Here is a 27,438-nt window from a genome sequence, read left to right on the forward strand (position 1 = left end):
TACAAGCTATTCCCGTAATCAAGACGGGAGGTAATCAGAGCCATAATGATGATTTTAAGTGCATCTGAGGAAAAGAAACGGGAAATATTTCGAATAAGCCGGAGGGATAGAAAGCAGGAAGAAACAACAGAACTAATTTGTGCATGCATGGAAAGATCATGACTGACCTGAATACCCAAAGTTCTGACAGAAGGAACCGGAGTAGGGAGGGAGCCAAAGGAGGGGGGCCAAAAAGCGGAAGACCAAGGACTGGATGGCCCGCCCGTCAAGACCAACTCGGTCTTGTCCGGGTTGAGCTTAAGATGGTTAGAGCTCATCCAATCCGAGATAAAGACCAGAGTAGAGCAAAATTTTGAGAGAGACAGAGATGAAGAGGAAAGATCAAAGACAATCTGGAGGTCATCGGCGTAATTATACACGGAGACCCCCAGAGCAAGAAGAGCAGAAATAAGAGGATAGATGTAAAGATTAAAGAGCAGAGGGGAAAGAGAGGAACCTTGGGGAACACCACAGGGAACCAAGCGGGAAGGGGCAGAGAAACCAGATAAATGAACTGCCTGAGAGCGGCCAGAAAGAAAGGAGGCAAGCCAGGAGAATGCAAGGCCCCGAATGCCCGCCGCGCTGACACGGTCAAGAAGGATGGAATGATCAACCGTGTCAAACGCAGCGGACAAATCAAGGAGAACCAAGGCTTGAGGAAGAGAAGAATCAGCTTTAGATTTCAGCTCATCGAGGACTGCAAGAACCACTGACTCAGTGGAGTGGCCTCGACGGAAGCCTGCCTGATGTGAGGCCAGGACATGGTTCTCCTCAATATGAGCAGAAAGGCAAGAGGTAACATAACTTTCTAAAATCTTGCCAAGATAGGGAAGAAGAGAAATAGGCCTAAAATGATAAGGGAGTGAAGGGTCAAGGCCAGGTTTTTTTAGAATAGGCAAAACAATAGCAGATTTAAAGAATGACGGGACTAAGCCCAGGGCAAGAGAGGCATTGAGAAAAGAAAGAGGGGGAGAAGGACAACTAGTAAATAAAGCTCTTAAAATCCGGGCCGGAGCACAGTCAGCTGGAGAGCCTGACTTGATCTTGGTAAGCAAAGTGAGAAATGTGTCTACAGAAATAGGGGGGAAAGAGTCGAAAGAAGAAGAAAGAGCCGACAGAGAAGGAGTGGGGAGAGGGGGAGGAAGCAGGGGAATATTAGCTTTGATCTTGACGATCTTCTCAATGAAAAAATCATTGAGAGAAGAGCAGAGATCTTGAGAGGGAATGAGAGTAGGATTGGTACGAGCCGAAAATGCCAGATCATTGACCAGAGAGAAAATCTCCTTGGATTTGTTAGCAGAGAGGGCCACTTTCTCAGAAAAGTATTTTGTTTTGGCCAGAAAGACGGCTTGCTTATATTCATAGAGAAGATGTTTGTATTGGACCCGAAGAGCGGGGCAGTAATTTCATCTCCAATGACGCTCAGAGCGTCTCAGGTCCAATTTCAGAGCTTTAAGCTCGGTATTAAACCACTTATGAGCGTCATAGGGACGAACAGCCTTAGTTTTCCTAAGCGGGGCAACCTGATCACAAGAGGAAGACAGCCAAGTGTTAAGCGCTACCACAGTCCCTTGGGGCAACTTGCTGGTGTGACGAGCAGTGTGCGACCAACCTTTGCATAATTTATTACGGCTCCCTTGAGCCAACGGGCTGACGAGCCTTGGATCTGCACCTGCGCGCCATGAGAGGTACTTGACCTGTTTTAATTACATTTTGGCAGTCCACGCGGCACCCCTTTACACTGACCTGCTCCCTGCTGACGAGAGGCAACTACCTCGAAACACGTGTCCAGGGATGGCTAACGCAACACATACTGTTCTTTATACATCGTGGCATAGGCGTACCCGCCGTCGCCACTACATCTACCACAGTCCCTTGGGGCAACTTGCTGGTGTGACGAGCAGTGTGCGACCAACCTTTGCATAATTTATTACGGCTCCCTTGAGCCAACGGGCTGACGAGCCTTGGATCTGCACCTGCGCGCCATGAGAGGTACTTGACCTGTTTTAATTACATTTTGGCAGTCCATGCGGCACCCCTTTACACTGACCTGCTCCCTGCTGACGAGAGGCAACTACCTCGAAACACGTGTCCAGGGATGGCTAACGCAACACATACTGTTCTTTATACATCGTGGCATAGGCGTACCCGCCGACGCCACTACATCTACCACAGTCCCTTGGGGCAACTTGCTGGTGTGACGAGCAGTATGCGACCAACCTTTGCATAATTTATTACGGCTCCCTTGAGCCAACGGGCTGACGAGCCTTGGATCTGCACCTGCGCGCCATGAGAGGTACTTGACCTGTTTTAATTACATTTTGGCAGTCCACGCGGCACCCCTTTACACTGACCTGCTCCCTGCTGACGAGAGGCAACTACCTCGAAACACGTGTCCAGGGATGGCTAACGCAACACATACTGTTCTTTATACATCGTGGCATAGGCGTACCCGCCGTCGCCACTACATCTACCACAGTCCCTTGGGGCAACTTGCTGGTGTGACGAGCAGTGTGCGACCAACCTTTGCATAATTTATTACGGCTCCCTTGAGCCAACGGGCTGACGAGCCTTGGATCTGCACCTGCGCGCCATGAGAGGTACTTGACCTGTTTTAATTACATTTTGGCAGTCCACGCGGCACCCCTTTACACTGACCTGCTCCCTGCTGATGAGAGGCAACTACCTCGAAACACGTGTCCAGGGATGGCTAACGCAACACATACTGTTCTTTATACATCGTGGCATAGGCGTACCCGCCGTCGCCACTACATCTACCACAGTCCCTTGGGGCAACTTGCTGGTGTGACGAGCAGTGTGCGACCAACCTTTGCATAATTTATTACGGCTCCCTTGAGCCAACGGGCTGACGAGCCTTGGATCTGCACCTGCGCGCCATGAGAGGTACTTGACCTGTTTTAATTACATTTTGGCAGTCCACGCGGCACCCCTTTACACTGACCTGCTCCCTGCTGACGAGAGGCAACTACCTCGAAACACGTGTCCAGGGATGGCTAACGCAACACATACTGTTCTTTATACATCGTGGCATAGGCGTACCCGCCGTCGCCACTACATCTACCACAGTCCCTTGGGGCAACTTGCTGGTGTGACGAGCAGTGTGCGACCAACCTTTGCATAATTTATTACGGCTCCCTTGAGCCAACGGGCTGACGAGCCTTGGATCTGCACCTGCGCGCCATGAGAGGTACTTGACCTGTTTTAATTACATTTTGGCAGTCCACGCGGCACCCCTTTACACTGACCTGCTCCCTGCTGACGAGAGGCAACTACCTCGAAACACGTGTCCAGGGATGGCTAACGCAACACATACTGTTCTTTATACATCGTGGCATAGGCGTACCCGCCGTCGCCACTACATCTACCACAGTCCCTTGGGGCAACTTGCTGGTGTGACGAGCAGTGTGCGACCAACCTTTGCATAATTTATTACGGCTCCCTTGAGCCAACGGGCTGACGAGCCTTGGATCTGCACCTGCGCGCCATGAGAGGTACTTGACCTGTTTTAATTACATTTTGGCAGTCCACGCGGCACCCCTTTACACTGACCTGCTCCCTGCTGACGAGAGGCAACTACCTCGAAACACGTGTCCAGGGATGGCTAACGCAACACATACTGTTCTTTATACATCGTGGCATAGGCGTACCCGCCGTCGCCACTACATCTACCACAGTCCCTTGGGGCAACTTGCTGGTGTGACGAGCAGTGTGCGACCAACCTTTGCATAATTTATTACGGCTCCCTTGAGCCAACGGGCTGACGAGCCTTGGATCTGCACCTGCGCGCCATGAGAGGTACTTGACCTGTTTTAATTACATTTTGGCAGTCCACGCGGCACCCCTTTACACTGACCTGCTCCCTGCTGACGAGAGGCAACTACCTCGAAACACGTGTCCAGGGATGGCTAACGCAACACATACTGTTCTTTATACATCGTGGCATAGGCGTACCCGCCGTCGCCACTACATCTACCACAGTCCCTTGGGGCAACTTGCTGGTGTGACGAGCAGTGTGCGACCAACCTTTGCATATGTTAAGCACTTCAGCTTGAGAATCCAGAGGGAGTTCAGAAAGATCAGGAGTAGAAGAAGCAAGGGAGAGAGAAAGAGAGTTTAAGTCAACCCGATTCCAGTTTCGAGCGACAAGATTTTTAGGCAAGGAGGGTCTGTCAGGGACACCAAGAGAGATGGAAAAGGAAATCAGAAAATGATCAGACCAAGTGCAGGGAGAAATGCTAGGAGGAAAAAGCGTACAACTTAAAGACCAAATCTGGTCAAGTGTATGACCCTGGGCATGGGTTGGGCCAGTGACATGAGCATGAAAATTGAGGCACTGAAGAGTAGCCGAGAAATCCTTGGAAGACAAATCCTCCTTAGGGTCACCTGGCCAAAAATTAAAATCACCCAGCAGGAGAACCGAAGAATTGTTGACCACAAGTGTTGCGAGGAGTTCCTGTAGGGTGGCAACAAACAGGGGCATATGTTGGGGGGGACGATACATGAGGACAACCGTGAGAGGGACAGGGAGATTGAGTGAACGAGCAACCAAAAAATCCACGTTAGAAATAGAAGAATGAGGAAGAAGCTGAAACTGTAAACTGGAACGAACAATCATGGCCACGCCGCCACCCGTCTTGCCATCAGGGCGATCCGACCGGAGGGCATAATAGGAGGAGGGGAGAATAGCCAGGACATCGGGAAGAGAGTCAGACGAAAACCAAGTTTCAGTGAGAAACAAAAAATCAAGGGACTCAGTATGCAGGAGGTTAAATAATTCCAGTTGATGTTTCGCAGCCGACCGAGTGTTAAGAAGACAAGCAGAGGCAATGTTAGGAGAGATAGACACAAATGGAGCAGGGGGGTCGAGCAAAAGAGAAGGATCGGGAACTAAAATGCCAAGCATGTCCAGATGTAGCAGTAGTGAGGGTGTGAGAGGCAGAGCAACTTTATGGGAGTGCAATTGAGCGGAGGTGTACGCCCGCAGAGAGGCAGAGTCCATGGCCCCTGGTCCCGGCCCGTCGCGGACGGGCGCAGACGGGCTTAACTTAGGCGCAACTTCAGCGCGCCTTCGTCGCACCCGCTGCGCTCGGCCGCTGCGCTGCCGAGGACACAGGGCCATGATATGGGCACCAATGACTGAGAAACAAGGCGTGGCAGGGGGTGGAGGGACCAAGAGACTGCACCGCCAACCCCAGAGCGTCCAAGATGGCGACCTCACCCGCCCCGCTCTAGTGACCAGCCGGCAATGGAGGAGAGCGAGGAGCGGAAGGCGCTCGGGAGCGCAAGCAGGTAGGAAAGTTTATTTTTTTTAAATGCGCAGAGTCCACAGCGCTGGCAGAGGAACTGCCAAGGTTCCGATTAAAATGCAGCTGGAAGGTAAGCGTTGCTCCCGGAGTCGCGTCGGGAGATCAGTGACGTCGGTCAAGCTGGCCAAAGGAGTAGCCAGGCAACTGATATACCAGCCAGGGGGGGAGGGACCAAGAGACTGCACCGCCAACCCCAGAGCGTCCAAGATGGCGACCTCACCCGCCCCGCTCCAGTGACCAGCCGGCAATGGAGGAGAGCGAGGAGCGGAAGGCGCTCGGGAGCGCAAGCAGGTAGGAAAGTTTATTTTTAAAAATGCATCAGCCTTCTTTACAGAATCAACATTTTGTACAACTTGACATTCCACCTCTTCTACTTTCTCTGTAAGACCTGTTTGTTTACTAACTTTACTCAATTCCTCCACACTTTCATCCTTCCATTGTTCTCTTAAACCAAAGTAATACCTCTCCGTGATGGTACTCACCTTTGGTAGATAATGTAGATCTAATTTCTTAATACAAACGTCATATTCATTCAAACCCCTTTGAACTGCAGGGCTCAGTTGAGGCAAATTCTCTAACACTTCTTGTCCCTCACCTCCTAAACAGTGAAGTAATAGTGCTTGTTTCCTCTCCGCACTCAAATTTGTCCCACATACTCTCGCATAGTTTTCAAATATTTTTTTCCATTTTTTCCATTTAACAGTAGGCTCCCCTGGATCACTGGATCAAACACAAAAAACGGGGGTGCTGTTACATTTTGCATTTCCTAAACTTCGTCAAAATAACAAGTGAAACTCAAACACACAAGTCCATTCTATAACTTCTACCTCTCTTTTTTTTTTTAAAGCAGATTATAACATGTAATTTCCTAATTATAACTTTAAAATATAAATTAGCAGAAGAGCATGAAGAGGAAAAATAAAAAATAAATTACTTTTCTAATACCCTAAAAGTCCTGTGTTATACTGTCACTAAACATATCCAAAATATCTTGTCCCACGTAGACAGACTCAAGCTTTTATCTTTAAACTTTCCTCTTTGTTCACTGCGCAAAAATAGACCAATTAATACCAAAAAAATAAAAAATCAACCCCAAACATTTAAAAATTAAAAAAAACAGGTGTGCTTGTCACCGTGAAGAACAAGCTGTTGTTTTCTAGTATCAATTTTTTTTTTTTATGCCTCTTGAAACAACACTTTGTAGGCTTTGAATTTCTCAATAACCTTCCTGCTTCAAAATGGCCACCGTCGACGTAATGTAAACAATTAGCCCTTTTTCTAAAGTTGGTGGGCTTGTTTTCTCCCAGAAGACCCAAACCTCTTTTGGTCTTCTTTCCTCGACGTAATGTAAACAATTAGCCCTTTGTCAAAGGTTGATGGGCTTGTTTTTTCCCAGAAGACCCAAATCGCCTTTGGTCTTCTTTCTCTGGGAAGTTGTGCACATCCAAGGCGCGTCACGAAGCGTGACAAGCAGATCGGCCCTTGCGTGTCACGAATCCCATTAATCCTCCGCTAGTACCTGGATGTCTTCAATCACCTTCCAGCGCTTCTCGCTCTTTCCGCGGACATCCTTCAAGCGTTAGGTTGCAGGATACCTCCTTTTTCTGACCTCCTTCGTCTTTGTGGCTGAACTCTTCTTGTGAAACTATGGAACGTTTCACGAAGCCCCGATGTTGGGGTTAATTCACTTGGCTGCCCATACACACGATCTTCGCCAGTGTAATAAAGTAAGTCTCACTCATTAAGGTAGAGATGAATAGTAACTTTAATATTAACCCCATCCATCGTCTCTCTCGCAACAACTGCCGAAGTCAAGAATACTCAGTAGACCTGGTTCCACGCTAGAACATAGAACGTGGAACCAGGCAATATCACATCCTGTTACTGAGACAGAAGGTCCTTTCGAAGTAGCAGACTGATCGGAGGATAGATGCTCATGCCCAGATGGTGTGGGTACCACACTCTCCTGACCCAATACAAAGCCAGCAGGATGACATGGGACCGGTCATTCCTGATCATTTTCAGAACTTGGGACAGGACAAGCAGGAAACTGTACATGAGTCCAGTGCTCCATTCCAGCTGGAATGCATTCCCTGATGAGTGCTCTTGAGAAAACTACATGTACAAACTTTCTAAACTGCATGTTCACGATGGTCTAGCTAGGGCTCTCCCTACTGTTAGAAGATGCCCTACGCCACCTCTGGATGTAGATGTCTGCTTGTAATCTGCAAGACAGAGCGTGGTCAGTTCATCCACTCTGGCATTCAGGGACCCTGCTAGGTGGTTCGTGATCAGGAACCTGCCATGGCACTCCAACCCCCTCCAGAGATGCAGAGCTTCCTGACACAGGATCCAGGACTCACACTGGCCTGCTTGTTGCAATACCACATGTTAGCAATGTTATCCAAAAGAACTTACACAGAGTTTCCCCTGGATGGATGGCAGGAAGGCCTTCAAAGCCAGACGACATTCCTGCAACTCCAGAAGACTGCTGGCGTGCCGGACTTCCACTATAGGCCAGAGTCCCCGTGATGACTTCCCCAGCCTAGCACGGATGTGTCCATTATGACTATCAGCTCTGGGTGGGAAAGAGGGAAGAGCAACCTGCTGGCCCGATTTCTTTCTCGCAGCTACCACTGCAAATCTCGAGCCAGCTCCTCTGTGACCTCAATAGCTTCTGTCAGACTGCCTTGATGCTTGGCCTACCGGCTCTTACAATTTCATGGCAGAGCATGCATGTGCCACCAGGCATAGATGACAAGGAGGAAAGATAAGGCAAGGAGGCCAAAAGCCTCATAGCCACTCTCACCTGATCCAGGACTGAGCCTGAAACATAAGGGTCCTAGCCCAAATTCCCTGGGCCTGTAGTGGGAGAAACACCCTGTTCTCCACAGTGTCTAGGACTGCCCCAAAGAATGGAAGTTGCAGGGACTTCGGCTGCCAAGACGTTAGGTGGAACTTCAGCTCATGGTAGTGAGACTCAACTGTGTCAAGGGGTCTACCGAAATCCAGGGGTGGTCCACGACTGACTATGGCCAGCTTCCCTTTAACAGCCATTCATCGTGGTACAGAAATAATGGTTTCCTGAACAAAGGGGCAAACAGCGAACTGAAAATGCTCCTGACCTACCTTGAAATGAAGATCACATTTCTGAGACTGCTGGATGGGTGCATTAAAATAAAGATCTGCAGTTACCCTGGTCCAAAACAGACAGGATCTGGGCCAGTGTGAGTATTTTGATATTGTCATACTGACGAATGGCTTTCAGAGGTTGAAGTTCCAGAATGGGCCTGAGCCGGCCATCTTTCGGAACAAGGAAATACCAAGAGTCTCAATCCCCTCTTCTTTCCGAGTCGGGCAACTTCTAGATGGCATCCTTGAAGGGCAACAGTTGCACCAACAGTAACAGGCGCTTGTCTGAAATGTGATGTGGTGTGGGAGGACTAGTGGTGGGGTGAACAATCTCTAAGACCCATCTGTTGGAAGTGATGGATGGCAAACCTGGGAGGAAAAGTTTCATCCTGCCCCCCCACCACTGGTTGAGTATGCATCACTAAGTGCAACTTAAGAGGTTTGGTGTCAACTGCAGCATGGAAAGAGGGCTGATGCCACTTCTGAACCACATGCTACCTGTCAGGCCAGCATCCATGCTCTCGAAAGGACTGGGGTGTCTGCTGCATCAATGGTTGGGAATGCTCTCTCTGTCTATAAGTCAGTCCCTTTGGAATAGCCTTTGAAGTGGATGTTGTGATACAGAGACTGGTTGGCAGGTATCAACAGTCAAAAGGAGCTCTGCTGTACTTAGGGTGCTCCAACCCAGAATCTGCCTTCTCACTGAAAAGTCAAAACCCATCATAAGGCACATCCATGCGGGAGGCCTATACATCACCAGAGAATCCTGGAGATAACATCCACGCAAGTCTGTGAAGGACAACATTGGTATTGACTGTCCGCCCCAGGAAATCTGTAGTATCTAGACCTGAGTGAATAATGTATTCTGCGTTGTCCTGTTCACTATGAATCATCTGGGCAAATGAAGCCCTAAGTTCTTCTGTGACAGCCAGCAAGATCTCGCTGCCCATATCCTCAAGGACATGTTTGTAACGGCCCAACAGACAAACAGCATTTACACACCGCAGTCAGACTAGCACTTGCCAAAACCATCAATCCTCTTGGATTCCCTATCCACACAAGTTTGGATTCACCTTACCGGTTGAGGCCTGTCCCAAAAGGTTATCTGGGGTGGGGTGCTTGGGAGAAAATCTGAGTCACCAGGTACCAGTCTGACGTCTAGCCACCTACATATAGACAGACAGGTTAGACCAAGGCTTCGACCAAGTAGTCATCAAAGTGTTTATGAGGGCATCATTAAAAGGAAGTAATCACTCAGAAGTCGCTGATCGAGGCTGAATAATCTCTGTTAGAACAGTGGTTTTGCTCTCAATGGGGGGTAGCTGCAATTCTAGTGCCTCAGCAGCCGTCCAAATGACCAGTGCAAATTAGGTCTCTCTTCCACCGGTGGCCCAAGTGGCGAGTCAAGCTCTGTCTCAGAATAGGTGTCAAGCCCACTGGCATTCTGTAAAACAATGAACAAAGCATCATCCCTTTAAGGAGCGGGGAGAAAGCTATCCTCATCACCGTCGCCACTGGGGGGCCCACTGCTCCGGCATAGGATCAGAGAACCAAATAAGTAGGCGAGCCTCTGCTAGTAGGTGTGACATTGCAGAGCTACTGGGTTAGTCGGTGCAGGACAACAGGTTGCACTTTTGGAATTTCTTAGTGCAACACCGGCTTGCTTGGCGACAAAGTCAGTTCGGGCTCTAACAATGGCGTGACATCAAATCACCTTTGGGCACCGGTGACAGGGACTAGAATGAATCTCAAAGCAGGAGTAGAAGTCTGTACGGGTGGCGTTATGGGCCTCATAACAGAGATCGTGCTAGAGATGAGCCTGCTGGCAGTAACACAAATGGTAGTAACACAACAGGAGGCCACTGCAGTCCATCGGGCCCAAAGGCACGCAATAGGAAACCAGAAATGCACGGGAAATTGGCAGCATGGCCTTTTGAAGTCTGCAACAGGGTAGACAGCGGCTGAGGGGTGTGATGGGATAAGCAGAAGAATCAGCTAAGCGACTGGTGAACTCAATGGGGTATGACGTGCATTTTGATGCCCTGCGGCTTTCCTTTTGTAATCAGAGTGTCAGGATGGGGTCAAATTCTGCTTTGCTTTCTAACGCTTGCACTTGGACTTACTGGAGGACTTTGAGTGCATAGCTGAGCTGCCGCAGGTGTGGCCTTGGGCCCCGGGATTGAGTCCGAGGCTGCAAATTGGTATGGAGTCGGACCTACGCAAAGGCTGCAAATCCTTCTTTTGTTTGGCATCATGCAGCTTTGCCTTCCGGTCTTGGATCAACTTTTGGTGCATAAGGGCGCATTTGTCACATGAGTTAGAGTCATATCCAGAGACCAGATACCAAAGACACACCTTGTGCGAGTCAGTGACCGACATCTGATTCCTGCAGTCGCAGCATACGTTGGGTGGTGACATCATTCTCTAGCACACCTTTAGAAGTCTTCGGAAAACAGACAAAAAAAAACACAGACGCTGAGCCCTGCAACCACGTTAGAAGGCACGGAAAGAAAGAAACTGATGTCTGTGCTATATATGAGGCCATTCTCTGTGTTAACTTGGGCGATATGAAATCCACGCAAGTTGCACAACGTCACTTAGTAGTGCGCGGAGGCACTGCTATGGAAATGTTTTCCGGATCCAGTCTGGAGCCTTGGGAGTATTCTAAGTTGAGGAATATGCAGTTAGAAGTATACATCAGAAGTTTCAGTTCAGGGAACCTTTCTGTGCAATGCACTGACCTCTGCACTGGCCACTCATGCCAGTGGCAACCAAGCCCTCATCTTCTTAGGAGTAAGTGGGATTTCCGGAACCTCACCAAGATGGAGTGGCTGATGTTAAATTTCCTTTCTCTGGAGTGCCCAATAAAAGTCACTTTCATGAATCCTTCATTTTCCATCTAATCAAATTCCTTTGGCAACTCTGATTACCTCAATATCGCTGGTTCATAGCCCATCCAAACTGCAGATATGGACACTGGCAGAAAGTGAAGTCCAGCCCAAAATGGCAGCTGAAAGGCTGACTGGAGAAAGGAAAGAAGGCAGATTCCTATGATTTGTGGTAACAACTGAAGGAAGGGATGATCAATGGAGTGTAACTGGTACACTAGGCTTAATCTCCACATTGTGCTCTGCATCTTGAGGCCATATTTCACTGCAACTCCTCCTGTTAGGTAAACGTACTACTAGATGGTCTTTCGTCTTCTTGTAGAACATTTCTGTGTACTACTGTATGTTTCCTTCCATTTATGCAAATTCTAAGTTTTGCCTGCTTGATCTTGATAAATCACAAGGTGGAGCAGCCAAACAGACTGAGCTTGACTTTTTATGCTTACGTGTGGTTCATAATCTAGTGAAGCAGGGTTACTCGAGTTTCATTTCAGAGGTAGCCACAGGCCCAGCTAATTCACCAGCAGCGATGTGATCATCAACCAGAAGAGTCTGAAAGGGCCTTCCTGGGCTTTCAGCAGAGATGAGGAATAGGGGATGCTCTCCACACTCTTGAGGGACGCTTTGCTTACAATTACATGTTTGTTTAAAACTAAATGTGTGAAACCTCAAATTGCAAGAAATTCCAGATTTACGAGGGTGTTCCCACCAGTGGAAAAGTGTGTGAAGTGGTTCCTCAGGTATTTTTGTTTCTATGAGTAGAGCAATAGGCAATGCAGTCCCTCAAGGACACAACGGTGGGTTGGGGACACACTCCAGCACATACCTTGTAGCCTTCCGTTCTGCCCTGACACCACCGGAGGAAGATCCCCCTCTTTGATCCTCCATAGCGCCGGAAGAATGCCTCCGAGTCTTCGGCCCATTTGTCACTGCAAGAAACCAAAGACAAGACAAGATCATAGATATGGACGTCTTCCTGGACTAGTAAAGGAACCTGCATAAGGCCCAGAGTCTACCAGATAATCAGGGTTCGGATTTGTCAACTCCCTTCTCAGAAGGTGGACCAGTTCTCAAGTTACGTAACAGTGGTCCTAAGTCGTAATCATGAGTCCTAGCGTTTTAGTGACTTTTCTGCAGAGAGCGGGAGTGCAGAGGGCGGGAGTGCAATATGAGGGCTTGGGACCAAGTACAGAGATATGTGGTTTGATTTCAGGGTCTTCGTTCATCTTCAGGGAGGCCATGGCGCTCCGGCCACAACTGACATGTTGTTTGAGTATATGGCCTCCAACTCTGCCCTAACACTAACGTTGCACCCTCCTTCTCCCCACCACCTCCCACTACTCACTGATCCCTCCATGGTGTTCACTACTTCATCACCATACACCGCCTGCTCTCCCACCTAAAAGACTGTGGAGAAACAGCTTCCGGCCGAGAGGGGCGTTTCCAAGGACACTAATGGAGAAGCCGATTTTTACAGTAAAATTGGCAGCTATGAACTGTACTAAAGGAACAGCCGGGAAATTGTTTTGTTAAATGGGAGAGGGAAACTTCACCCCACACTTATTTTCTTCTCGGCCATAAAACCCTGCAGCACTGCGCTAACTTCAAAACTGCCCATCTTGGCATTCTTCGCCCGAATATGTCCTTGTTGGGAGTGGGCTCATAAAAAGAACTTTGGACCCCTGCATTTTATTATTATTATTTTTAACGAATAAAGCACTGCACAGGCAGTGCTACTTAATTTATAACAATATTAATATTATTAAAGTGTAGGGGTCCGAAGTTTTCCTTAGGAGTCCACTTCCGATTAAAGGTAGCTTAGTCTTGGTTTTGATTTCACCTCTTGCCTCTTCCACCACCCTGCACTCCCAGGCTCGTTAGCTCACGTGTGCGATTTCTGCCAGCCCTTCTGTCTTCCCTTAATTACTGTTTTCCTAGCTTTCTCTGCTTCCTTTTCGGCCCTTCTCTATCTTTCTTGCTCGGGTTCAAACTCTGATGAGGATTAAAAAAAATAGTCCTGGTCCCCAGAAATAAGTGCCGGTGATCATCACCTGCAGGTGCGGTACCTCACAAACCAGGCCCTGCTTTCCCTTTTGAAGTTGTACGTAAGACGCAAACGCACGTACGCACGCACGCACATTTACTGTCTGTCAGCAAGACACGTCTTTTGGGAAGGTAAAAATACACACGTGAAAAGTGAGTTCTGGTTATCTAGCACGAGTTAAATCCCGCGGGATTTGGTGTTTTCTGAGACCTTACGGATTATGTTCAGTGAGGGAACTAATTGCACTCAATGAAGAGGGATGGAATCCTACAGGGTTTAGAAATGCGTGGTCACATCGAAGCTCTCTGAGCGGCACCGTCAGTCACATAGCGGGGCCAGCCACTCTGAAATGTCAGGGGTGCTTGGAACATAATCTGTTGCTTCTGGTAGGGCTGAATCGATATTGACTTGGCGCTCGGAGGCCTGTAGGGCTGCAAGAGGGTCAGTCACGTCAAGCTGGTGCTTCCGAAGGGTTGTCAAGGTTCGGGAAAGTCAGTCACTTTTCAGGCTATTAAATGTGGATTTAACGGATGATGTAGTCACGAATGTCCTTTTCGACACAAAGAAAACCACCCACCTGGCAGACAGCTGGCTGGCATCCGTCGAGCTGGGTCTGATGGCGCGCTCGCCCCGGTGGCTGATGGAGAGAGACCCGCGGGGGGCATCTGCGAAGGAACCAAGAATGGATGTGAGAGCCCCCAGGCCGAGCGCGGGAACAGGATAGCAAACAATGGAAAACAGAGTCTAATATTTTCAAAGTAATGAACTGAAGTTAATTGACAGAGAATGACTTGATGCGGATGAAAATGGACGATAGAGAGAAAAAAGTGCAGCACAGTGGACAAACGTGGACACCTGTGAGACACTATATAATACAGAGTAACAAACAACAACAACGGGAAATAGTGCGAGAGCTTTGCATACTAAGGGTCACATGCATCAGATGAAAAACCGGTCGCAAGCGGGCAGATTCTCAGAATCTGCCCCTTTACGACCGGTATTATTGCATTTGGGATGCATCATCCCAAATGCAAAAATTGCAATTTAAGGAATCGCAAAATTTGCGATTCCTTAAATTGCAATTGCATTTAAGGAATCGAAAATTACGATGCCTCAAATGCAATACATGATGCCATTACAAATAGCGATTTCGCTATTAGGGGACGCAAATTACCGTCAAATGAAACTTGACGGTAATTTGCAAAAACTTTGAAAAATGCACTAAAGTGAATTTTTCAAAGTTCCTGGTTACACACACCAAGGGCATGTGTGTGCGCAACATGTGTTCACATTACAATTTCAGGGGTGCAACAGGGTGTCCTTTTGGCACCCTTGAAATTGCATGCTATTACCCTATTGGGTACTCGCAAATTGAGCATGCTATTCCCAAAGGCCCATAGGAATGAATGGGAAGCCATTCCTTAATTGCGACTCGCAATTTGCGAGTTGCAATTAAGGAATATGTAAGAATTAATATTTTTAATATTTTGCGATTCCATAATTGCAATTCCTTAATAATCGCCATTAAGGAATCGCAAAAGCCTACCTTGATGCAGGTGCCCCTAAAAGTGGATAACGGAAGGTAACCCTAAGCAACAACAGAGAACAGAGTTAGAGAGGACAGCAGTTTGTATGTGGGTGCAGGTTGCCTGTGTTTCTTCACTCTTCTGATTTGCCAGCGTGATTCACCTAATCCTAGAACATCTCACCCCGGGGGACTGATGGTCTTGCGCTAAGCGTTCTTATCCACCCCTCTCAGAGGAAGGGCTTTGAGTACTTATCTTTGGCCTCACGTCTCCCAGTGCACAGATTAGCCTCACCTTGGAATCTTTGACGAAATCAAGCTCTTAATTGAGTTGAATGGCCTCCCCAGGCAGGAGAATAGTGACAGGCTGCTGCCTGCACCTCTGCGGCCCCCATAAAACATTTCCCGCCCACTTCCGGGCACCGAAACACAGAACCCAGTGCCACAGGTCTGGACGGGAATAGGGAAGTGTGTGATGTGGACTCTCCAGAGTTAATTCTCATAGGCCAGGCCCACCGGATGTAAGCTGGTTGCGTGGGCAGGGTTGTTGTCATGGTTGCAGCAGTGCATGAGGTGGCTGCTCCACAGTTTGTTTCCAAGGGTGGAGCAGACTGTGAGGGTTTCCCTCCCAGTATGTGATGTTTCCCTCAGGTGGGAAACTGTGTGATGTGGTCTCTCCACAGCTGTTTCCCACAGGTGGGGCAATATGTAAGGTGGCCTCTGGGTAGGGTTGGCATAACTGTAGCCTTGCATCAGGTGGTCACTTAAAAGTTCATTTCCTTGGGTAAAACAGTGTGTGAAGTGTTCCGCGGGAGCAAAGATCTCTCATGGGCACATTTTTGTACACCGGAGGATCAGTGAGTAAGACGGTCCATCCAGGCTTAGAGTCTTTGAGTGGTGTTGTTTGTGAGGAGGTCCCTCCAAAGAGGCACATTTTTTCCCAGGAATAAAGCAGTGTTCGCAGTCGTTGCTCCAACACTGGCTTCCGTGCATACACGGAGTGGCATGTGAAGTAATCTGTTGGGTGTGAGTTAGTTTAATCAATCAGGATTTATAAAATGCAGCTAATCACCCAATAGGGTATCCAGGTGCTTGCAGGCCCCGAAGGCTTAGTCGAGCAGCCAGGTCTTGAGGGTCATTCGGAATTCCAGAAGTGAGGTGATGGTCTGAAGATTCGTTGGGAGGTTGTTCCAGGTCTTGGCTGCAATGAGGGAGAAGGAGCATCCTCCACATCTGCTTCGGCAGATGAGGGGAGTATGGGCAAGTGAAAGGGAGGTGGAGCGTAATCTTCTCGATGGTTGGTGGGAGTTTAGGCGGTGGTTGATGTAGGTGGGTCCTTGGTTGTGTAAAGCCTAGTGTGCGTGGATCAGCAGCTTGAATTGGCATCTTTTCTGTACAGGGAGCCAATGGAGTTTCCTGAGGTGGGGTGTGATGTGGGTTCATCGGGAAGGCCGAAGATGAGTCTTGCTGCCGCGTTCTGTATGGTCGGAAGTCTCTGTAGAAATGTGTGATGATTCCTACGTAGAGGGCATTGCCGTAGTTCAGTCGGCTGGTAATGAGGGCTTGTGTCACAGTGCATCTCGCGTGTAGGTGTAGGCACTTGAAGATCTTACGTAGCAATCGCAGAGTGTGGAAGCAGGTGGAGGAGACAGCATTTATCTGTAATTTCATGGTGAGCTTGTTGTCAATGATGATTCCAAGGTTTCTGGTGTGGTTGGAGGGAGTGGTATGGGTCCTAGGTCTGCTGATCACCAGGAGTCATTCCATGTGTTGCTGCTGTTGCCAAAGATAAGTACTTACGTCTCTTCTGTGTTCAGTTGCAGGCAGTTGCTCTTCATCCAGTTGGCGACATTTGTCATGCATCTGTGGAAGTTTGTTCTGGTGGTGGTGGGGTCCTCAGTGATTGAGAGGATGAGTTGGGTGTTGTCTGCGTAGGAAATTATGTTGAGACCATGGGATCTGACAATGTTGGCCAGCGGGGACATATATGCGTTGAAGAGCGTGGGGCTAAGGGATGAGCCCTGGGGGACACCACAGGTGATTTCCTTGGGTCCAGAGGTGGGAGGAGGACCTTCTGGGTTCTTCCGGTGAGGAAGGAGATGATCCATCTGAGCGCATACCCTTATATACCGATGTGGTGGTCTTTTTCAATCAGTGTGTGGTGGGATACAGTGTCGAAGGCTACCGAAAGGTCGTGAAGGCTCAAAGCTGCTGTTTCTTCTAGGTCTATGTGAGTTCTGTGACATGGCTGTAATGGGCACGGTTGCTGGAGTTGAAAATTGGGTCCAGCATGTGTCTTGGGGTGTGTGAAGGGTCATTTACGATCTGGGTCAATCCGAGGCTGCTCATACTGTCAAGGAGGTGTGAGGTGTTTTTGTCATTGGGGTCATCTACGTGGAAATTTTGGTCATCAAGGCAGATGTAGTCCTTGGAGTCTAATGCTAGGGGCATAATGAAGTCTGCGATGGTGTTGCAGAACCTGGAGCGCGGGCCTAGGGGGCAGTATGTGAGGGTCCCTCTGATGGTTGTCTTGTTGTCCTTGTGGATCTTGAAGGTGAGATGTTCCATGGGGGTGGTGGTGTTGGTGGTGGTACACTGAATGGTCTCTTTGTGGATGATGGCTATTCCTCCTCCCAGCTTGTTGGTGTTGTCTTGGTGAGTGATTTTATATCCATCAGAGATCACTGTGGCAATGTCTGGTGCGGATGTGGGGTTCAGCTGAGTCTCAGTGAGGAAGACTATATCAGATGCAAGGGTGGCAATGAGGTCCCATAATTCAGTGGAATGCTTGCATAGTGAACGTTTGTTGAGAAGGGCACATGCGAGTTAGTGTTTTTGTTCAAGTGGTGTCTGTGGTGTGTTCAGGGTGGGATTGGTTGGTGGGCTGGTGTGTGTGCAATGGCAGGTGAAGTGGTAGTGGGTGCAGGTGAAAGGTCCAACCGTGGAGCGTGGGACGGCGCGGTGGCAGTGTTTGTTGCGGCGTCTGGGGTTTGAGGCTATAGAACTTGGTGAAGGTGCATCTTTCGGGGGATGGGAGGGCCAGAGATTGTGGCACTGGGTGCGGTTCATGTGGGGATGGGCACAGACGTGTCTTTGGCACGCCAGCGGCATGTCCACTGTGCAGTCGCGCTGTAGCGTGCATTAAGTTGGTCCTGGGATGGGCAGCGCTTCTGTTGGCGGGAAGAACCGTGAGTGAGAAAATCCGGTTGCGAAAACCCCAGCGGAAAAACCAAGGCAGCTGCGGTGTCACTGGATCAGTCTGGAACAAGCAGGAATCGGAGGCCACAGGCAAGTGGCAAGCTAGGTGTTCAGGTTAGTCCTTATGGCTAGTCTCAGCTCCTCACCTGCTAGACTCTTTTGCTCTGTCTCCTGACTTGAGAATCTCCGTGCGCTGCTCGACTTCACCACATTATCCTGATCCAAAAAGAAGACACAATAGTGAGAGGTCTGTAGGGACTACTGATAACTGATAGTTAAAATTTCACATAGGAACACACCTTCTAATGCAATACATTTATGTAATAGCGCTAAACTTTAGCAGGAAACACAATCTAGTATCAAGAAAAAGCTGAGGTAGAGGAAGTTGACCTCCAAAGGCTGACTATTGTCTTCACATCTATCTTTCATTGCCCCACCCCAACATCCCACACAGCACGTGGCCAAGATTTCAGCCTAATGTAAGGCATCACTGCTACAGAACGGTAGCTTACCTTCGCTTGGACTGTACCATTCACAGTCAAGGGTGTCACAGTGAGGGTTTTTGGCATTTTTCTGCCATCCAAAGTCCGGCTTCTCTCAGTACCGTCAAGTGTGTCCAAGCTGGGTACAAAATAAAGTGAAACAATATGGTCCTTAGTAAATAGTAATGACTTTATCACAACCTTACTGCACTTTTAGAAGCACTTCCCAGCAGACAACTACTTTAATGAAAGTTCAGAGAATTACCTCCCTCTTAACACACTCTTCATGTGCATCTGGATTCCATGTGAACTGTCTTCTTTACCTCTCTAGGCACCTGCCTCCAAGCATGCTGTGTCCTAGCCTCTTACCCCAGCCGTCGGGCTTGCTGTTGCTTCAGCTCTGACTTTAGCCCCTCAGCCTCTCGCTGCAACTCCATCAGCTGCTCCCGGGTGGCCGCCAGCTGCTCCTCTGCCTCCATCTTGAAGTCATCAGCCACGGCCACCGCCGTCTGCAGATCTGACTGGAACTGGCGCCATTCTTCTGCATCAGCCTGTGTGGAGATTTTAACCAAAATCATCAAATCACTCACTCTTTTCCTACAGAATTCTTATCTGCATTTCCTTGCTTCCTACTTCTAATTCAACTGGGACTGTACTCTCGCTGCTTTCAGTATGTGGTTGTTTTATATCTATTTGCACACAAAAAACATACAAGCAGTTGACCTATCCTATGTTATCAACTAGTGCCCTGGAACTCACCTGCTTTCATAAAACTTCTGGAGCTTCTTTACAATAGATTTATCATATTTATATCCAGTCACAATCTCATTAGTCCATCACTCAACCCGAGGTGACCATCATGCACATATCCAACATGCCTAACTCCACCCACCACAAAAACTTGTAACCTGTGGCCATATTAAACATTGTGCCCCAGGGGCTTGGCTGGTGTGTGCACCTGATTTGTGTGCCCCCGGGGTACAATGGTAATACAGAAGGGGCTACCGATGCTTGTGCGGCCCCTTCTGCAATACTGAAACATCTGGCGCACATGTAGCACCAGCGCTATAATGAAAGCGCATTCCCTTATTTTCATGGGGGCAGGGCCCCATGCAAATGAGTGAATCTCTTTGCCTCTGTGCCTGCCGCGATTATAGATGAGGGCGCAGATGCAAACAGGTCCTCAGGAGGCGTACTCACAGGGCACCTCCAGAAGGCGGCCCTCTCGAGGGGTTAAAGGGGTCCCATGGACCCCTCTGCAAAGTGCAGGCGGGTTGCCGTCTGCACAGGGAAACATACAGCAAACACGCCATATTTCACTGAATGCACTGCCCCGGAGCAGTACGAGTTCGCAGCTGCCATGGGGGCAGCTTATTCCTTATATTAGGGCACCCTGTCCCTGTTTGCGCGCAGTGCACCTCCTGAAAGGTGTGCCGTGGGGCAAACAGGGAAAGTGTGCCCTATGCGTAATACACCTCCTGGTCCAATACAGACTCCGAACATTGGTCTTCCACTGCTATAAGGAACCTCCCTCTAATTTCATCACATGCCATATCCAAGTATAGCCCCATTGCTTTTTAACCTGCGTTCCCTCCTTGTGGAAATACCGACCCCAATGAGTTCCAAGTCCTGCAAGCTTAAAAGACCTCCCCTACTGGAATGGCCTCCTGTCAAAGCTCAACACTACCTTGCTTTCATGTGTCAGAATGGATCTAAAGATTTTTTCACAGCACAGTGCTCATGCACCATGGACTCCACCATGCTCAGGATTACCTCCACGAATGGAAGCCTATGAGACGGAATCAGGTGGGACTTTGGCTCATTTTTATTGGAGAAGTGTGGCTCAATTATTAGAGCGGCAGACCCTGATGCAGAGGTCTAGCCTGGGACCAGGGTTCAATTCCCTGCCTCGGCGGGTCTTGGGCTCAAAAATTCCACTGACCTGATAATTCTCGTCTCGGTGCCATTCCAATCATGGAGTCCCACTCTGCAACTCTGGGCAATAGTTTGCTTAATCTCCACAACGGCCCCCACAACGCTAAGGATGCCTGGCCTCCACCTTGGGGGTGCCCAGGAGTGGACGCCTCACAGGGAAAGCCAGGATTGGTTCCACAGCGGTATTCGTACAAGCGCCTTGAGACCCTTGCGGGTGAGTAGTGCGCTATACAAGTATCAATTTACATTTACATTTACATTTTTATTGAACTCCGACAACATTGAGAGTTCTGCTGTTGTCCAGGGGTGGTCTATAACTGATTGCATAGAGCGCGCCTTCAGCAACCAGTCATCAGGGTGCAAGAATACAGGGACTCCAGACATCTTAAGATGGACAGTGACCACTGCCCACTGCCAACACTTTCGTGAACACCTGAGGAACCCTGGTAAGGCTGAAGGGGAGCACGATAAACTGAAAATGCTTCTGGCCCACCTTGAACCATAGATAATCCCTGTGAAACTGCAGAACGGGTATGTGAAAATATCTGAGTCCCCTGGGTTTAAGGGAGACAGGATTTGGGCTAACATGAGCATTCTGAATTGTTCCTACTGCAAGAAGGCATTCAAAGGTTGCAGGTCCCAGATAGGCCTGAGGCCCTCAGGTGGCAATGTGGCATTTAGGTCTGCGTGGATAACATAGTAGCCCACGTCCTGTCCATCGTGTATCATTGGGGGAAAGAGGCCCTAAGATCTTCTGGGACTGGCAGCACGTAGCCGCGCTGGCCATGTCCAAAAGGGCATGGCTGTAGCAGCCCAGCAGTGTCAGACTGGTGGAAGAAAACCTTCATTTGCAGCCAAAAGCATCAGCCCTCTTGGAATCTCTATCTAGAGGAGGGGTTGAAATTCATTTGGAATCACCTTATCAGTTAAAGACTGGACAATAAGGCTCTCTGGAGTTGGGTGAGAAAATCTGGATCACCAGGCACAAGTCTCTGACATCTATCCACCTGCCAATTCTCAGGTAGGCACGAACTTGGTTTGGACTAAGTAGGCATCAGAGTATCTGGGAGGGCATCATTAAATCTAAATAGGGGTGCGGATGTTGCTGGCCTAGGTAACAGAATGTCTAAGTAAATTATCTTTAGTATATGCAATATGTGTATGATGGGGTCTTTGTAATGGACTTGTGCATTTTTCTCTCCCAATGTATCGACCGTACTTGAAAGTTTTAATGTGTTTTAATTGTTTACTTTTATGGCTTTTAGTTGCCGAATAAAGTATTTGTGACTTGACTTGACTTGTCTGTCAAAACATTAAATTTGGTCTCATTGGATGCTCCGCCATGAACCACCACTGCAGATGAGGCTCTCTCTTCCACTGGTAGCCCATGTAGCGGGCCAACCTTCTCTCTCAGGAGGGGTATCAAGCCAGCGGGCATTCTGTGAATCACGGTATATGGCATCACCAGTATAATGAGGGGGGAGCAAGCTATCCACTTCACCATCAACATCAACAGCCTGGGGTGTGCTTTGCTGTGACTCAGAATCAGAGTCAGAACCAAAAAGATAAGTCAGCCTCTAATGGTAGCTGCAATGTGATGAGAGCCAGACTGCATGACCACCGGCTGCACTTTTGTAACTTCATACCAAGACATCAGTTGAGTTTGGGGCCTGGCATTAGCTTCAGCACCAGATAATCCTCCAGTGCCATCGGCAATGGCGCTGTGGTGGTTGGAACTGGCTTGGATCGTGGGGCTGATGTGGAAGCCTGTACCATGTTGGTATGGGCCCAGACGTGGATCCCACAGGACAGACTGTGTGTGGGAGGAACCTCCTGGGCGTAACCCTAAGAGACACCTCTGTGGCTCATTGGGACCTGAGGGCATGCTAGGTGGAGCCTTTATAGATTTGCAACATGGCCTTTTTGAAGGCCTTGATTTGCTACAGGGCTGCCAACAGCCTGGACAATTTGAGGCACATCAGGGCCAACTGAGGAATAGGTGCCCGGTGACTTTGAAGGATTGCATCTTATATTGTAATGTCCTTGTGTCTTCTCTTTGAAGTCAGAGTGGTGGAATCGTGTGGAGTCCAACTTCGCTTTTTTATGCTTGTGTTTGCACTTTGATCTACCTGGGTAAGCGTGAAGTTGGACGGTTGTGGGAGTAGCCCTGGGATAGACTCCAGGCCCATGGCCCGCAGCTAGACTTATACAAAACTTGTGACTTCTTCTTGTGTTCGGCAACATGCAACTTTGCCTCCTAGCCTCTGATCACCTTCGGGTGCCAGAGGGCGCACTAAGCATTTGATTGGAATTTTATCCCAAGCCCAAGCACCAAAGGTGCACTTCTCGAGAGTCCATGACCGACATCTGCTTCTTGCAGTCACACAATGGTTTGAAACCTGTCATTATTGGTAGGGACGCTGATTTGAAACTGTTTTGGAAGTTGTGGGAAAACATTCGAAATCTGTGTCAGGAGGTATGACAAGAGAGGAATTGACGTCAGTGCACAGGGGCAGCCCTTATATGTGGCTGCTCTGTCACTTCAGGGGCGGTGTGGATCAAATGCAGAGCTTCACGCGGGAGCACTGCATTGAAAACATCTACAGATCCAGGCACCTCAGGGATATTCTAAGGTGAGAAATATATGGTAAGAGGTATCCATCAGAATGTGGAGCCTTCATTGCAAGAAACAGTAAAGAAAGTAAGTGTGTTTGCTGTATGAGTTTCCGAGTAGTAGGAAAAGTAGTACCAGAAGATTATCATGTCTGCTGTATCCAATTTACAGAATATTTTGAGATAGAAACCATCCCAAGGGGTAATGTGCACGCTATGTTACAGCTTGCTGTACATCTGATGAAAATAAAATCAGTTCATAGGGCCCCTCTGTGAATTGCAAGTCTGTATCTCTGTATCTCAGTGTCTTAGGACGTCATTTGAGGGTTGGCAGGTGCATGGAATCTGGAAAAAAAAGAAACAATACCCTGTCCGCCAAACCCGAAGTTCTCCCGCCTAATTTAAAGGTAGAAGACTTCTTGATTTCCGGCAGCACGCGCTCAGCTGGCTCCTCAGTCTAAAAATGTTATCAAGGCTCATTAGCACCAGTGGTCCAAGTGGGCGAGATCTGAGGGCCACGACGTGCCTATGTTTAATTAAAGAAAAACAGTTCCCATATATTTTGTGAAAAGACAATCAGTGGAGGCTGGTATTTAACGGTGGTAGGGGGGCGGGTCGTGGAGCCGGGTCACAGAGCCAGGGGAGCGAATGAAGATTTAAAAAATAAACACTTACCTGTCTGCTGTCGTCGCCGCCACCTCTCTCTCTCTTTGCCCGCTTCCAGGGCTGGAAGCACCCGGCTTCCAGCTTCCCAATAGCCAGTCAGCGTTGTGATTGGTCTGAGCGCCATGGATCAGCGCTCAGCCAGAGACTGGGAGACTGGGCATGTTCTCCATGCAGGATGTAATGCAGCCTGAATGGACAACATGCAAAGTGCACATGACGATTTGACCAGCCCGCGACGGCCGGCCAAAGCACCCTGCACCCTTGGAGTGAGCAAACCACTCCTACCCAGCAAGCAGAGCATCCCTGCCCCTACCCAGCTGAGCAAGGGGAAAAATAAAATGATAATAACAAGGAGTTATTTTCATTTAATTTTTTCCTCTTTGACCTGCTCAGTGGCCTGCCACTGAAGACAACCGTCCCTGGACAGGTTAATTCTGTGAGTTTAAGCGATTCAGTGGAACCGTAAGGCACAGAGTCTCCTGTGATTTGAAACTGAGGGAGTGGAAGACAGCTAAACAAGCCTTCTTGCCAGGGTGCCTGCTTGAAAAAAATTAAATGTGCCCAACTGGTCAATATGCAAATGTAAAGGGTGCTTGGAAGCCGGTATTGGCTTTAATTGGTGGAATCACTTGAAGTTTCATGATGATGCAGAAGTATTCTATTGAGTGGTATTAAAATGAGAGTTATCAGTTAAACTGTGAAGTGTGTGCTTTTAAAGGACTGTTATAAAAAAAATTGCATTATGTACAGGGTATCAAAAAAATCTATATTTTGGAAGCACTCACAGTGCTTTTTGTCACAGACTGGGCCCTCAAGCACTAAACATACATAAGTCACTATTGTCGACTGCACCAACCAGGATTCAATTCTGTGGCTGTCCGGGTACAGACACAGACCTCTGCGGTGCATCAACTAATAGAGGTTTCACAATTTACACAATAGTGCATTTCCCAACTAATTTAACTTGCATTTATTGTTCATTTAAGCTATGACTTATTTTATATGTAGTGACCTGAAGGTGAAAGTGGGTGTGAAATGTCACCAATGGCTCCTGCACAGGAAGAAAGCTTCCTGCGCGCCAGGTCCAACCCTCTTCTGTATTTCAGAAACAAACCCTACTTTCAGGGTTTGTTTCTGAAATGCAAAAAAAAAAAATGCTGACTGCCATGACGTAGTGGGTGGTCTGCATTGCAATTTTGATGAAACAGTTCCTTCCGGTGCACCACACCTGGAGCAATTTCAACAAAACAAGATGGACGCGAGCCGGCGGGGAATTCCAGAATATGCTGGAAGGTTCTGCTTCAGGCTGGAAGGGACGGCGTTACCGTCACCCTGGGGATTTCTCAGACCACCCACCGGATTCTTTGGTTTGGCTCCTGTACTAAACCTCTCTTCCTGATATCTCTCTGTATTTACCTAGGCGCTGCGAGGAAAGACTGGCAGGTAAGATAAAGGCCATAAATTCCAGTTAACTTTAGAAAAAAAAAAAGTATTAGGAATTTGTCAAACAATTAAGGAGACGTCAGAATTCAGGAAACAAATTGTTCGACACTGCAGGAAGGAAGTTCACACTTCCGGAGTCCTACAGTACTGACAAGACAGGGTTACAAGAACATGAAGACTCCTGGAGTCCAGCGGCAATGACCGGAAACTGTTGGGAGAAGGTCACAACAGAGACGTCTAAGCACAGCAGGTCATTGATGGAGGAAGACAACAGTGATGCAGCGCCTTCTATAGCGCCGACAGGCCACTGGAGTGAACACCCACACTGTGGTACACAGCACTGCTGCCGAGAGCTCAAATACCGCGAGACTTGAACCACTGAAAGCATGAGCTGGGGTCCAGTAGAGAGTGCTTGTAATGGCCATGGGGAGAGAGAAAGGGGATACATAGCTGCCAAGGTTTCAGATTGCTATGTGTGACATTTACATAATTTCAGAGTAATTTTGAGTGACATTTCAACGACTACGAGTGACACTTTCGCGCGGGCAAAATCAAGTAATGAAGATGAGAGAATCATAAATATCAGAAATTACACTAATTTGAACAACGAGAAATTCTAGGAAGATTTTAAAACATATCTGCAAAGCACTAGAAACGGAATGAAGGGCTCTAACTAGAGATAGACTGCGTGACTGCAGTGCTCAGTAACTGAGGGCAGGCACTGCTGATAATCTCATTCATGTGATCATTCATGACCTGAGCTAGCCCAAAAAGGACATTTTTTTACCATAGCAAGTGCAACTAGAAGATTAGGCCATAACTCAGTCCAGGGAGGACCTCGCTTGGCAGTTCGGGCTGGAGTGTTCCCATGAGGCACAGGGTCAAGACTGATTTGCATATGGCCAGGTCCAAAGTGGAATGGCATGGTGAGCAAAAAAACGATGGATTTAGGCCCAGATCTCTGTACTGGGGTGAATGTATGACATTGTTCTGCATTCTGTCCATCAACTGTTGTTTTTGCATTCGTAACTCAGTCACAGGCATAATCGTTTGCAAATGCAATAAGGTAAGAAAGAATGGTGGGAAACACCAGCGTAAAACTTGGCAGTGCTTTACTCAGAACACGTGACAGTGTAAACAAATACAAATTGCACTGCCAGTCTTTTTTTAGTTTTAAAAACAAGGGGCCCGATTCACAGAACTAACTTAAGACAAAATCCTAAACTTACTACCATTTTCGTATTCACAGAAGGCACTTACTCATTTTGGTATTCACAGAAGACACTTACTCACTTCGGTATTCACAGAAGTTAGGAGTCCTAACTTTAGGACTCCTAAATGCCTTCTGTGAATACCGAAAGTCTTAAAATTAGGATTTTTCTCAGTTTAGGAGTCCTAAAGTTAGGACTCCTAACTTTACTACTACTAAAGTGAGAAAAATACTAATTTTAAGGCTTTTGCTATTCACAGAAGGCATTTAGGAGTCCTAAAGTTAGGAGTCCTAACTATACTACTACTAAACTGAGAAAAATCCTAATTTTAAGGCTTTCGGAATTCCCAGAAGGCATTTAGGAGTCCTAAAGTTAGGAGTCCTAACTATACTACTACTAAACTGAGAAAAATCCTAATTTTAAGACTTTTGGTATTCACAGAAGGCATTTAGGAGTCCTAAAGTTAGGAGTCCTAACTATACTACTACTAAACTGAGAAAAATCCTAATTTTAAGACTTTCGGTATTCACAGAAGGCATTTAGGAGTCCTAAAGTTAGGAGTCCTAACTATACTACTACTAAACTGAGAAAAATTCTAATTTTAAGACTTTCGGTATTCACAGAAGGCATTTAGGAGTCCTAAAGTTAGGACTCCTAACTTCTGTGAATACCGAAATGAGTAAGTGTCTTCTGTGAATACCAAAATGAGTAAGTGCCTTCTGTGAATACCAAAATGGTAGTAAGTTTAGGATTTTGTCTTAAGTTAGTTCTGTGAATCGGGCCCATTCTTTTGCAGTCATGTCACTATTTTATCAGATCACTAACGAAGAAGAAACCACGCCACCCAAAATGGTATTATTCAGGGTCAATGATGCAGAAACCACATCACCCTTGTGAGACAACAGGGTTATCGCACACTTTGAAGCTTACCTGGA

The 27,438-nt window shown here is 47.9% G+C and overlaps 1 protein-coding gene across 3 annotated transcripts in view; it reads right to left on the reverse strand.

Annotated features, from left to right (window-relative positions):
• The window catches only part of LOC146811368 (uncharacterized), a 155,339-nt gene that overhangs the window by 26,331 nt on the left and 101,570 nt on the right, over nucleotides 1–27,438 (reverse strand). For all 3 annotated transcript variants that reach the window (XM_085618485.1, XM_085618484.1, XM_085618483.1), the window contains exons 7-11: nucleotides 19,005–19,186; nucleotides 18,666–18,774; nucleotides 18,300–18,369; nucleotides 14,008–14,095; nucleotides 12,213–12,315 (exon numbers count right to left, since the gene is read on the reverse strand). In XM_085618485.1, the coding sequence (XP_085474611.1) occupies nucleotides 12,213–12,315; nucleotides 14,008–14,095; nucleotides 18,300–18,369; nucleotides 18,666–18,774; nucleotides 19,005–19,186 (552 nt within the window). The remainder of the gene's footprint in view (nucleotides 1–12,212; nucleotides 12,316–14,007; nucleotides 14,096–18,299; nucleotides 18,370–18,665; nucleotides 18,775–19,004; nucleotides 19,187–27,438) is intronic.

The sequence above is a fragment of the Triturus cristatus genome, chromosome 7 (assembly GCF_964204655.1).
Source record: "Triturus cristatus chromosome 7, aTriCri1.1, whole genome shotgun sequence".
In the NCBI taxonomy this organism is placed as follows: Eukaryota; Metazoa; Chordata; class Amphibia; order Caudata; family Salamandridae; genus Triturus; species Triturus cristatus.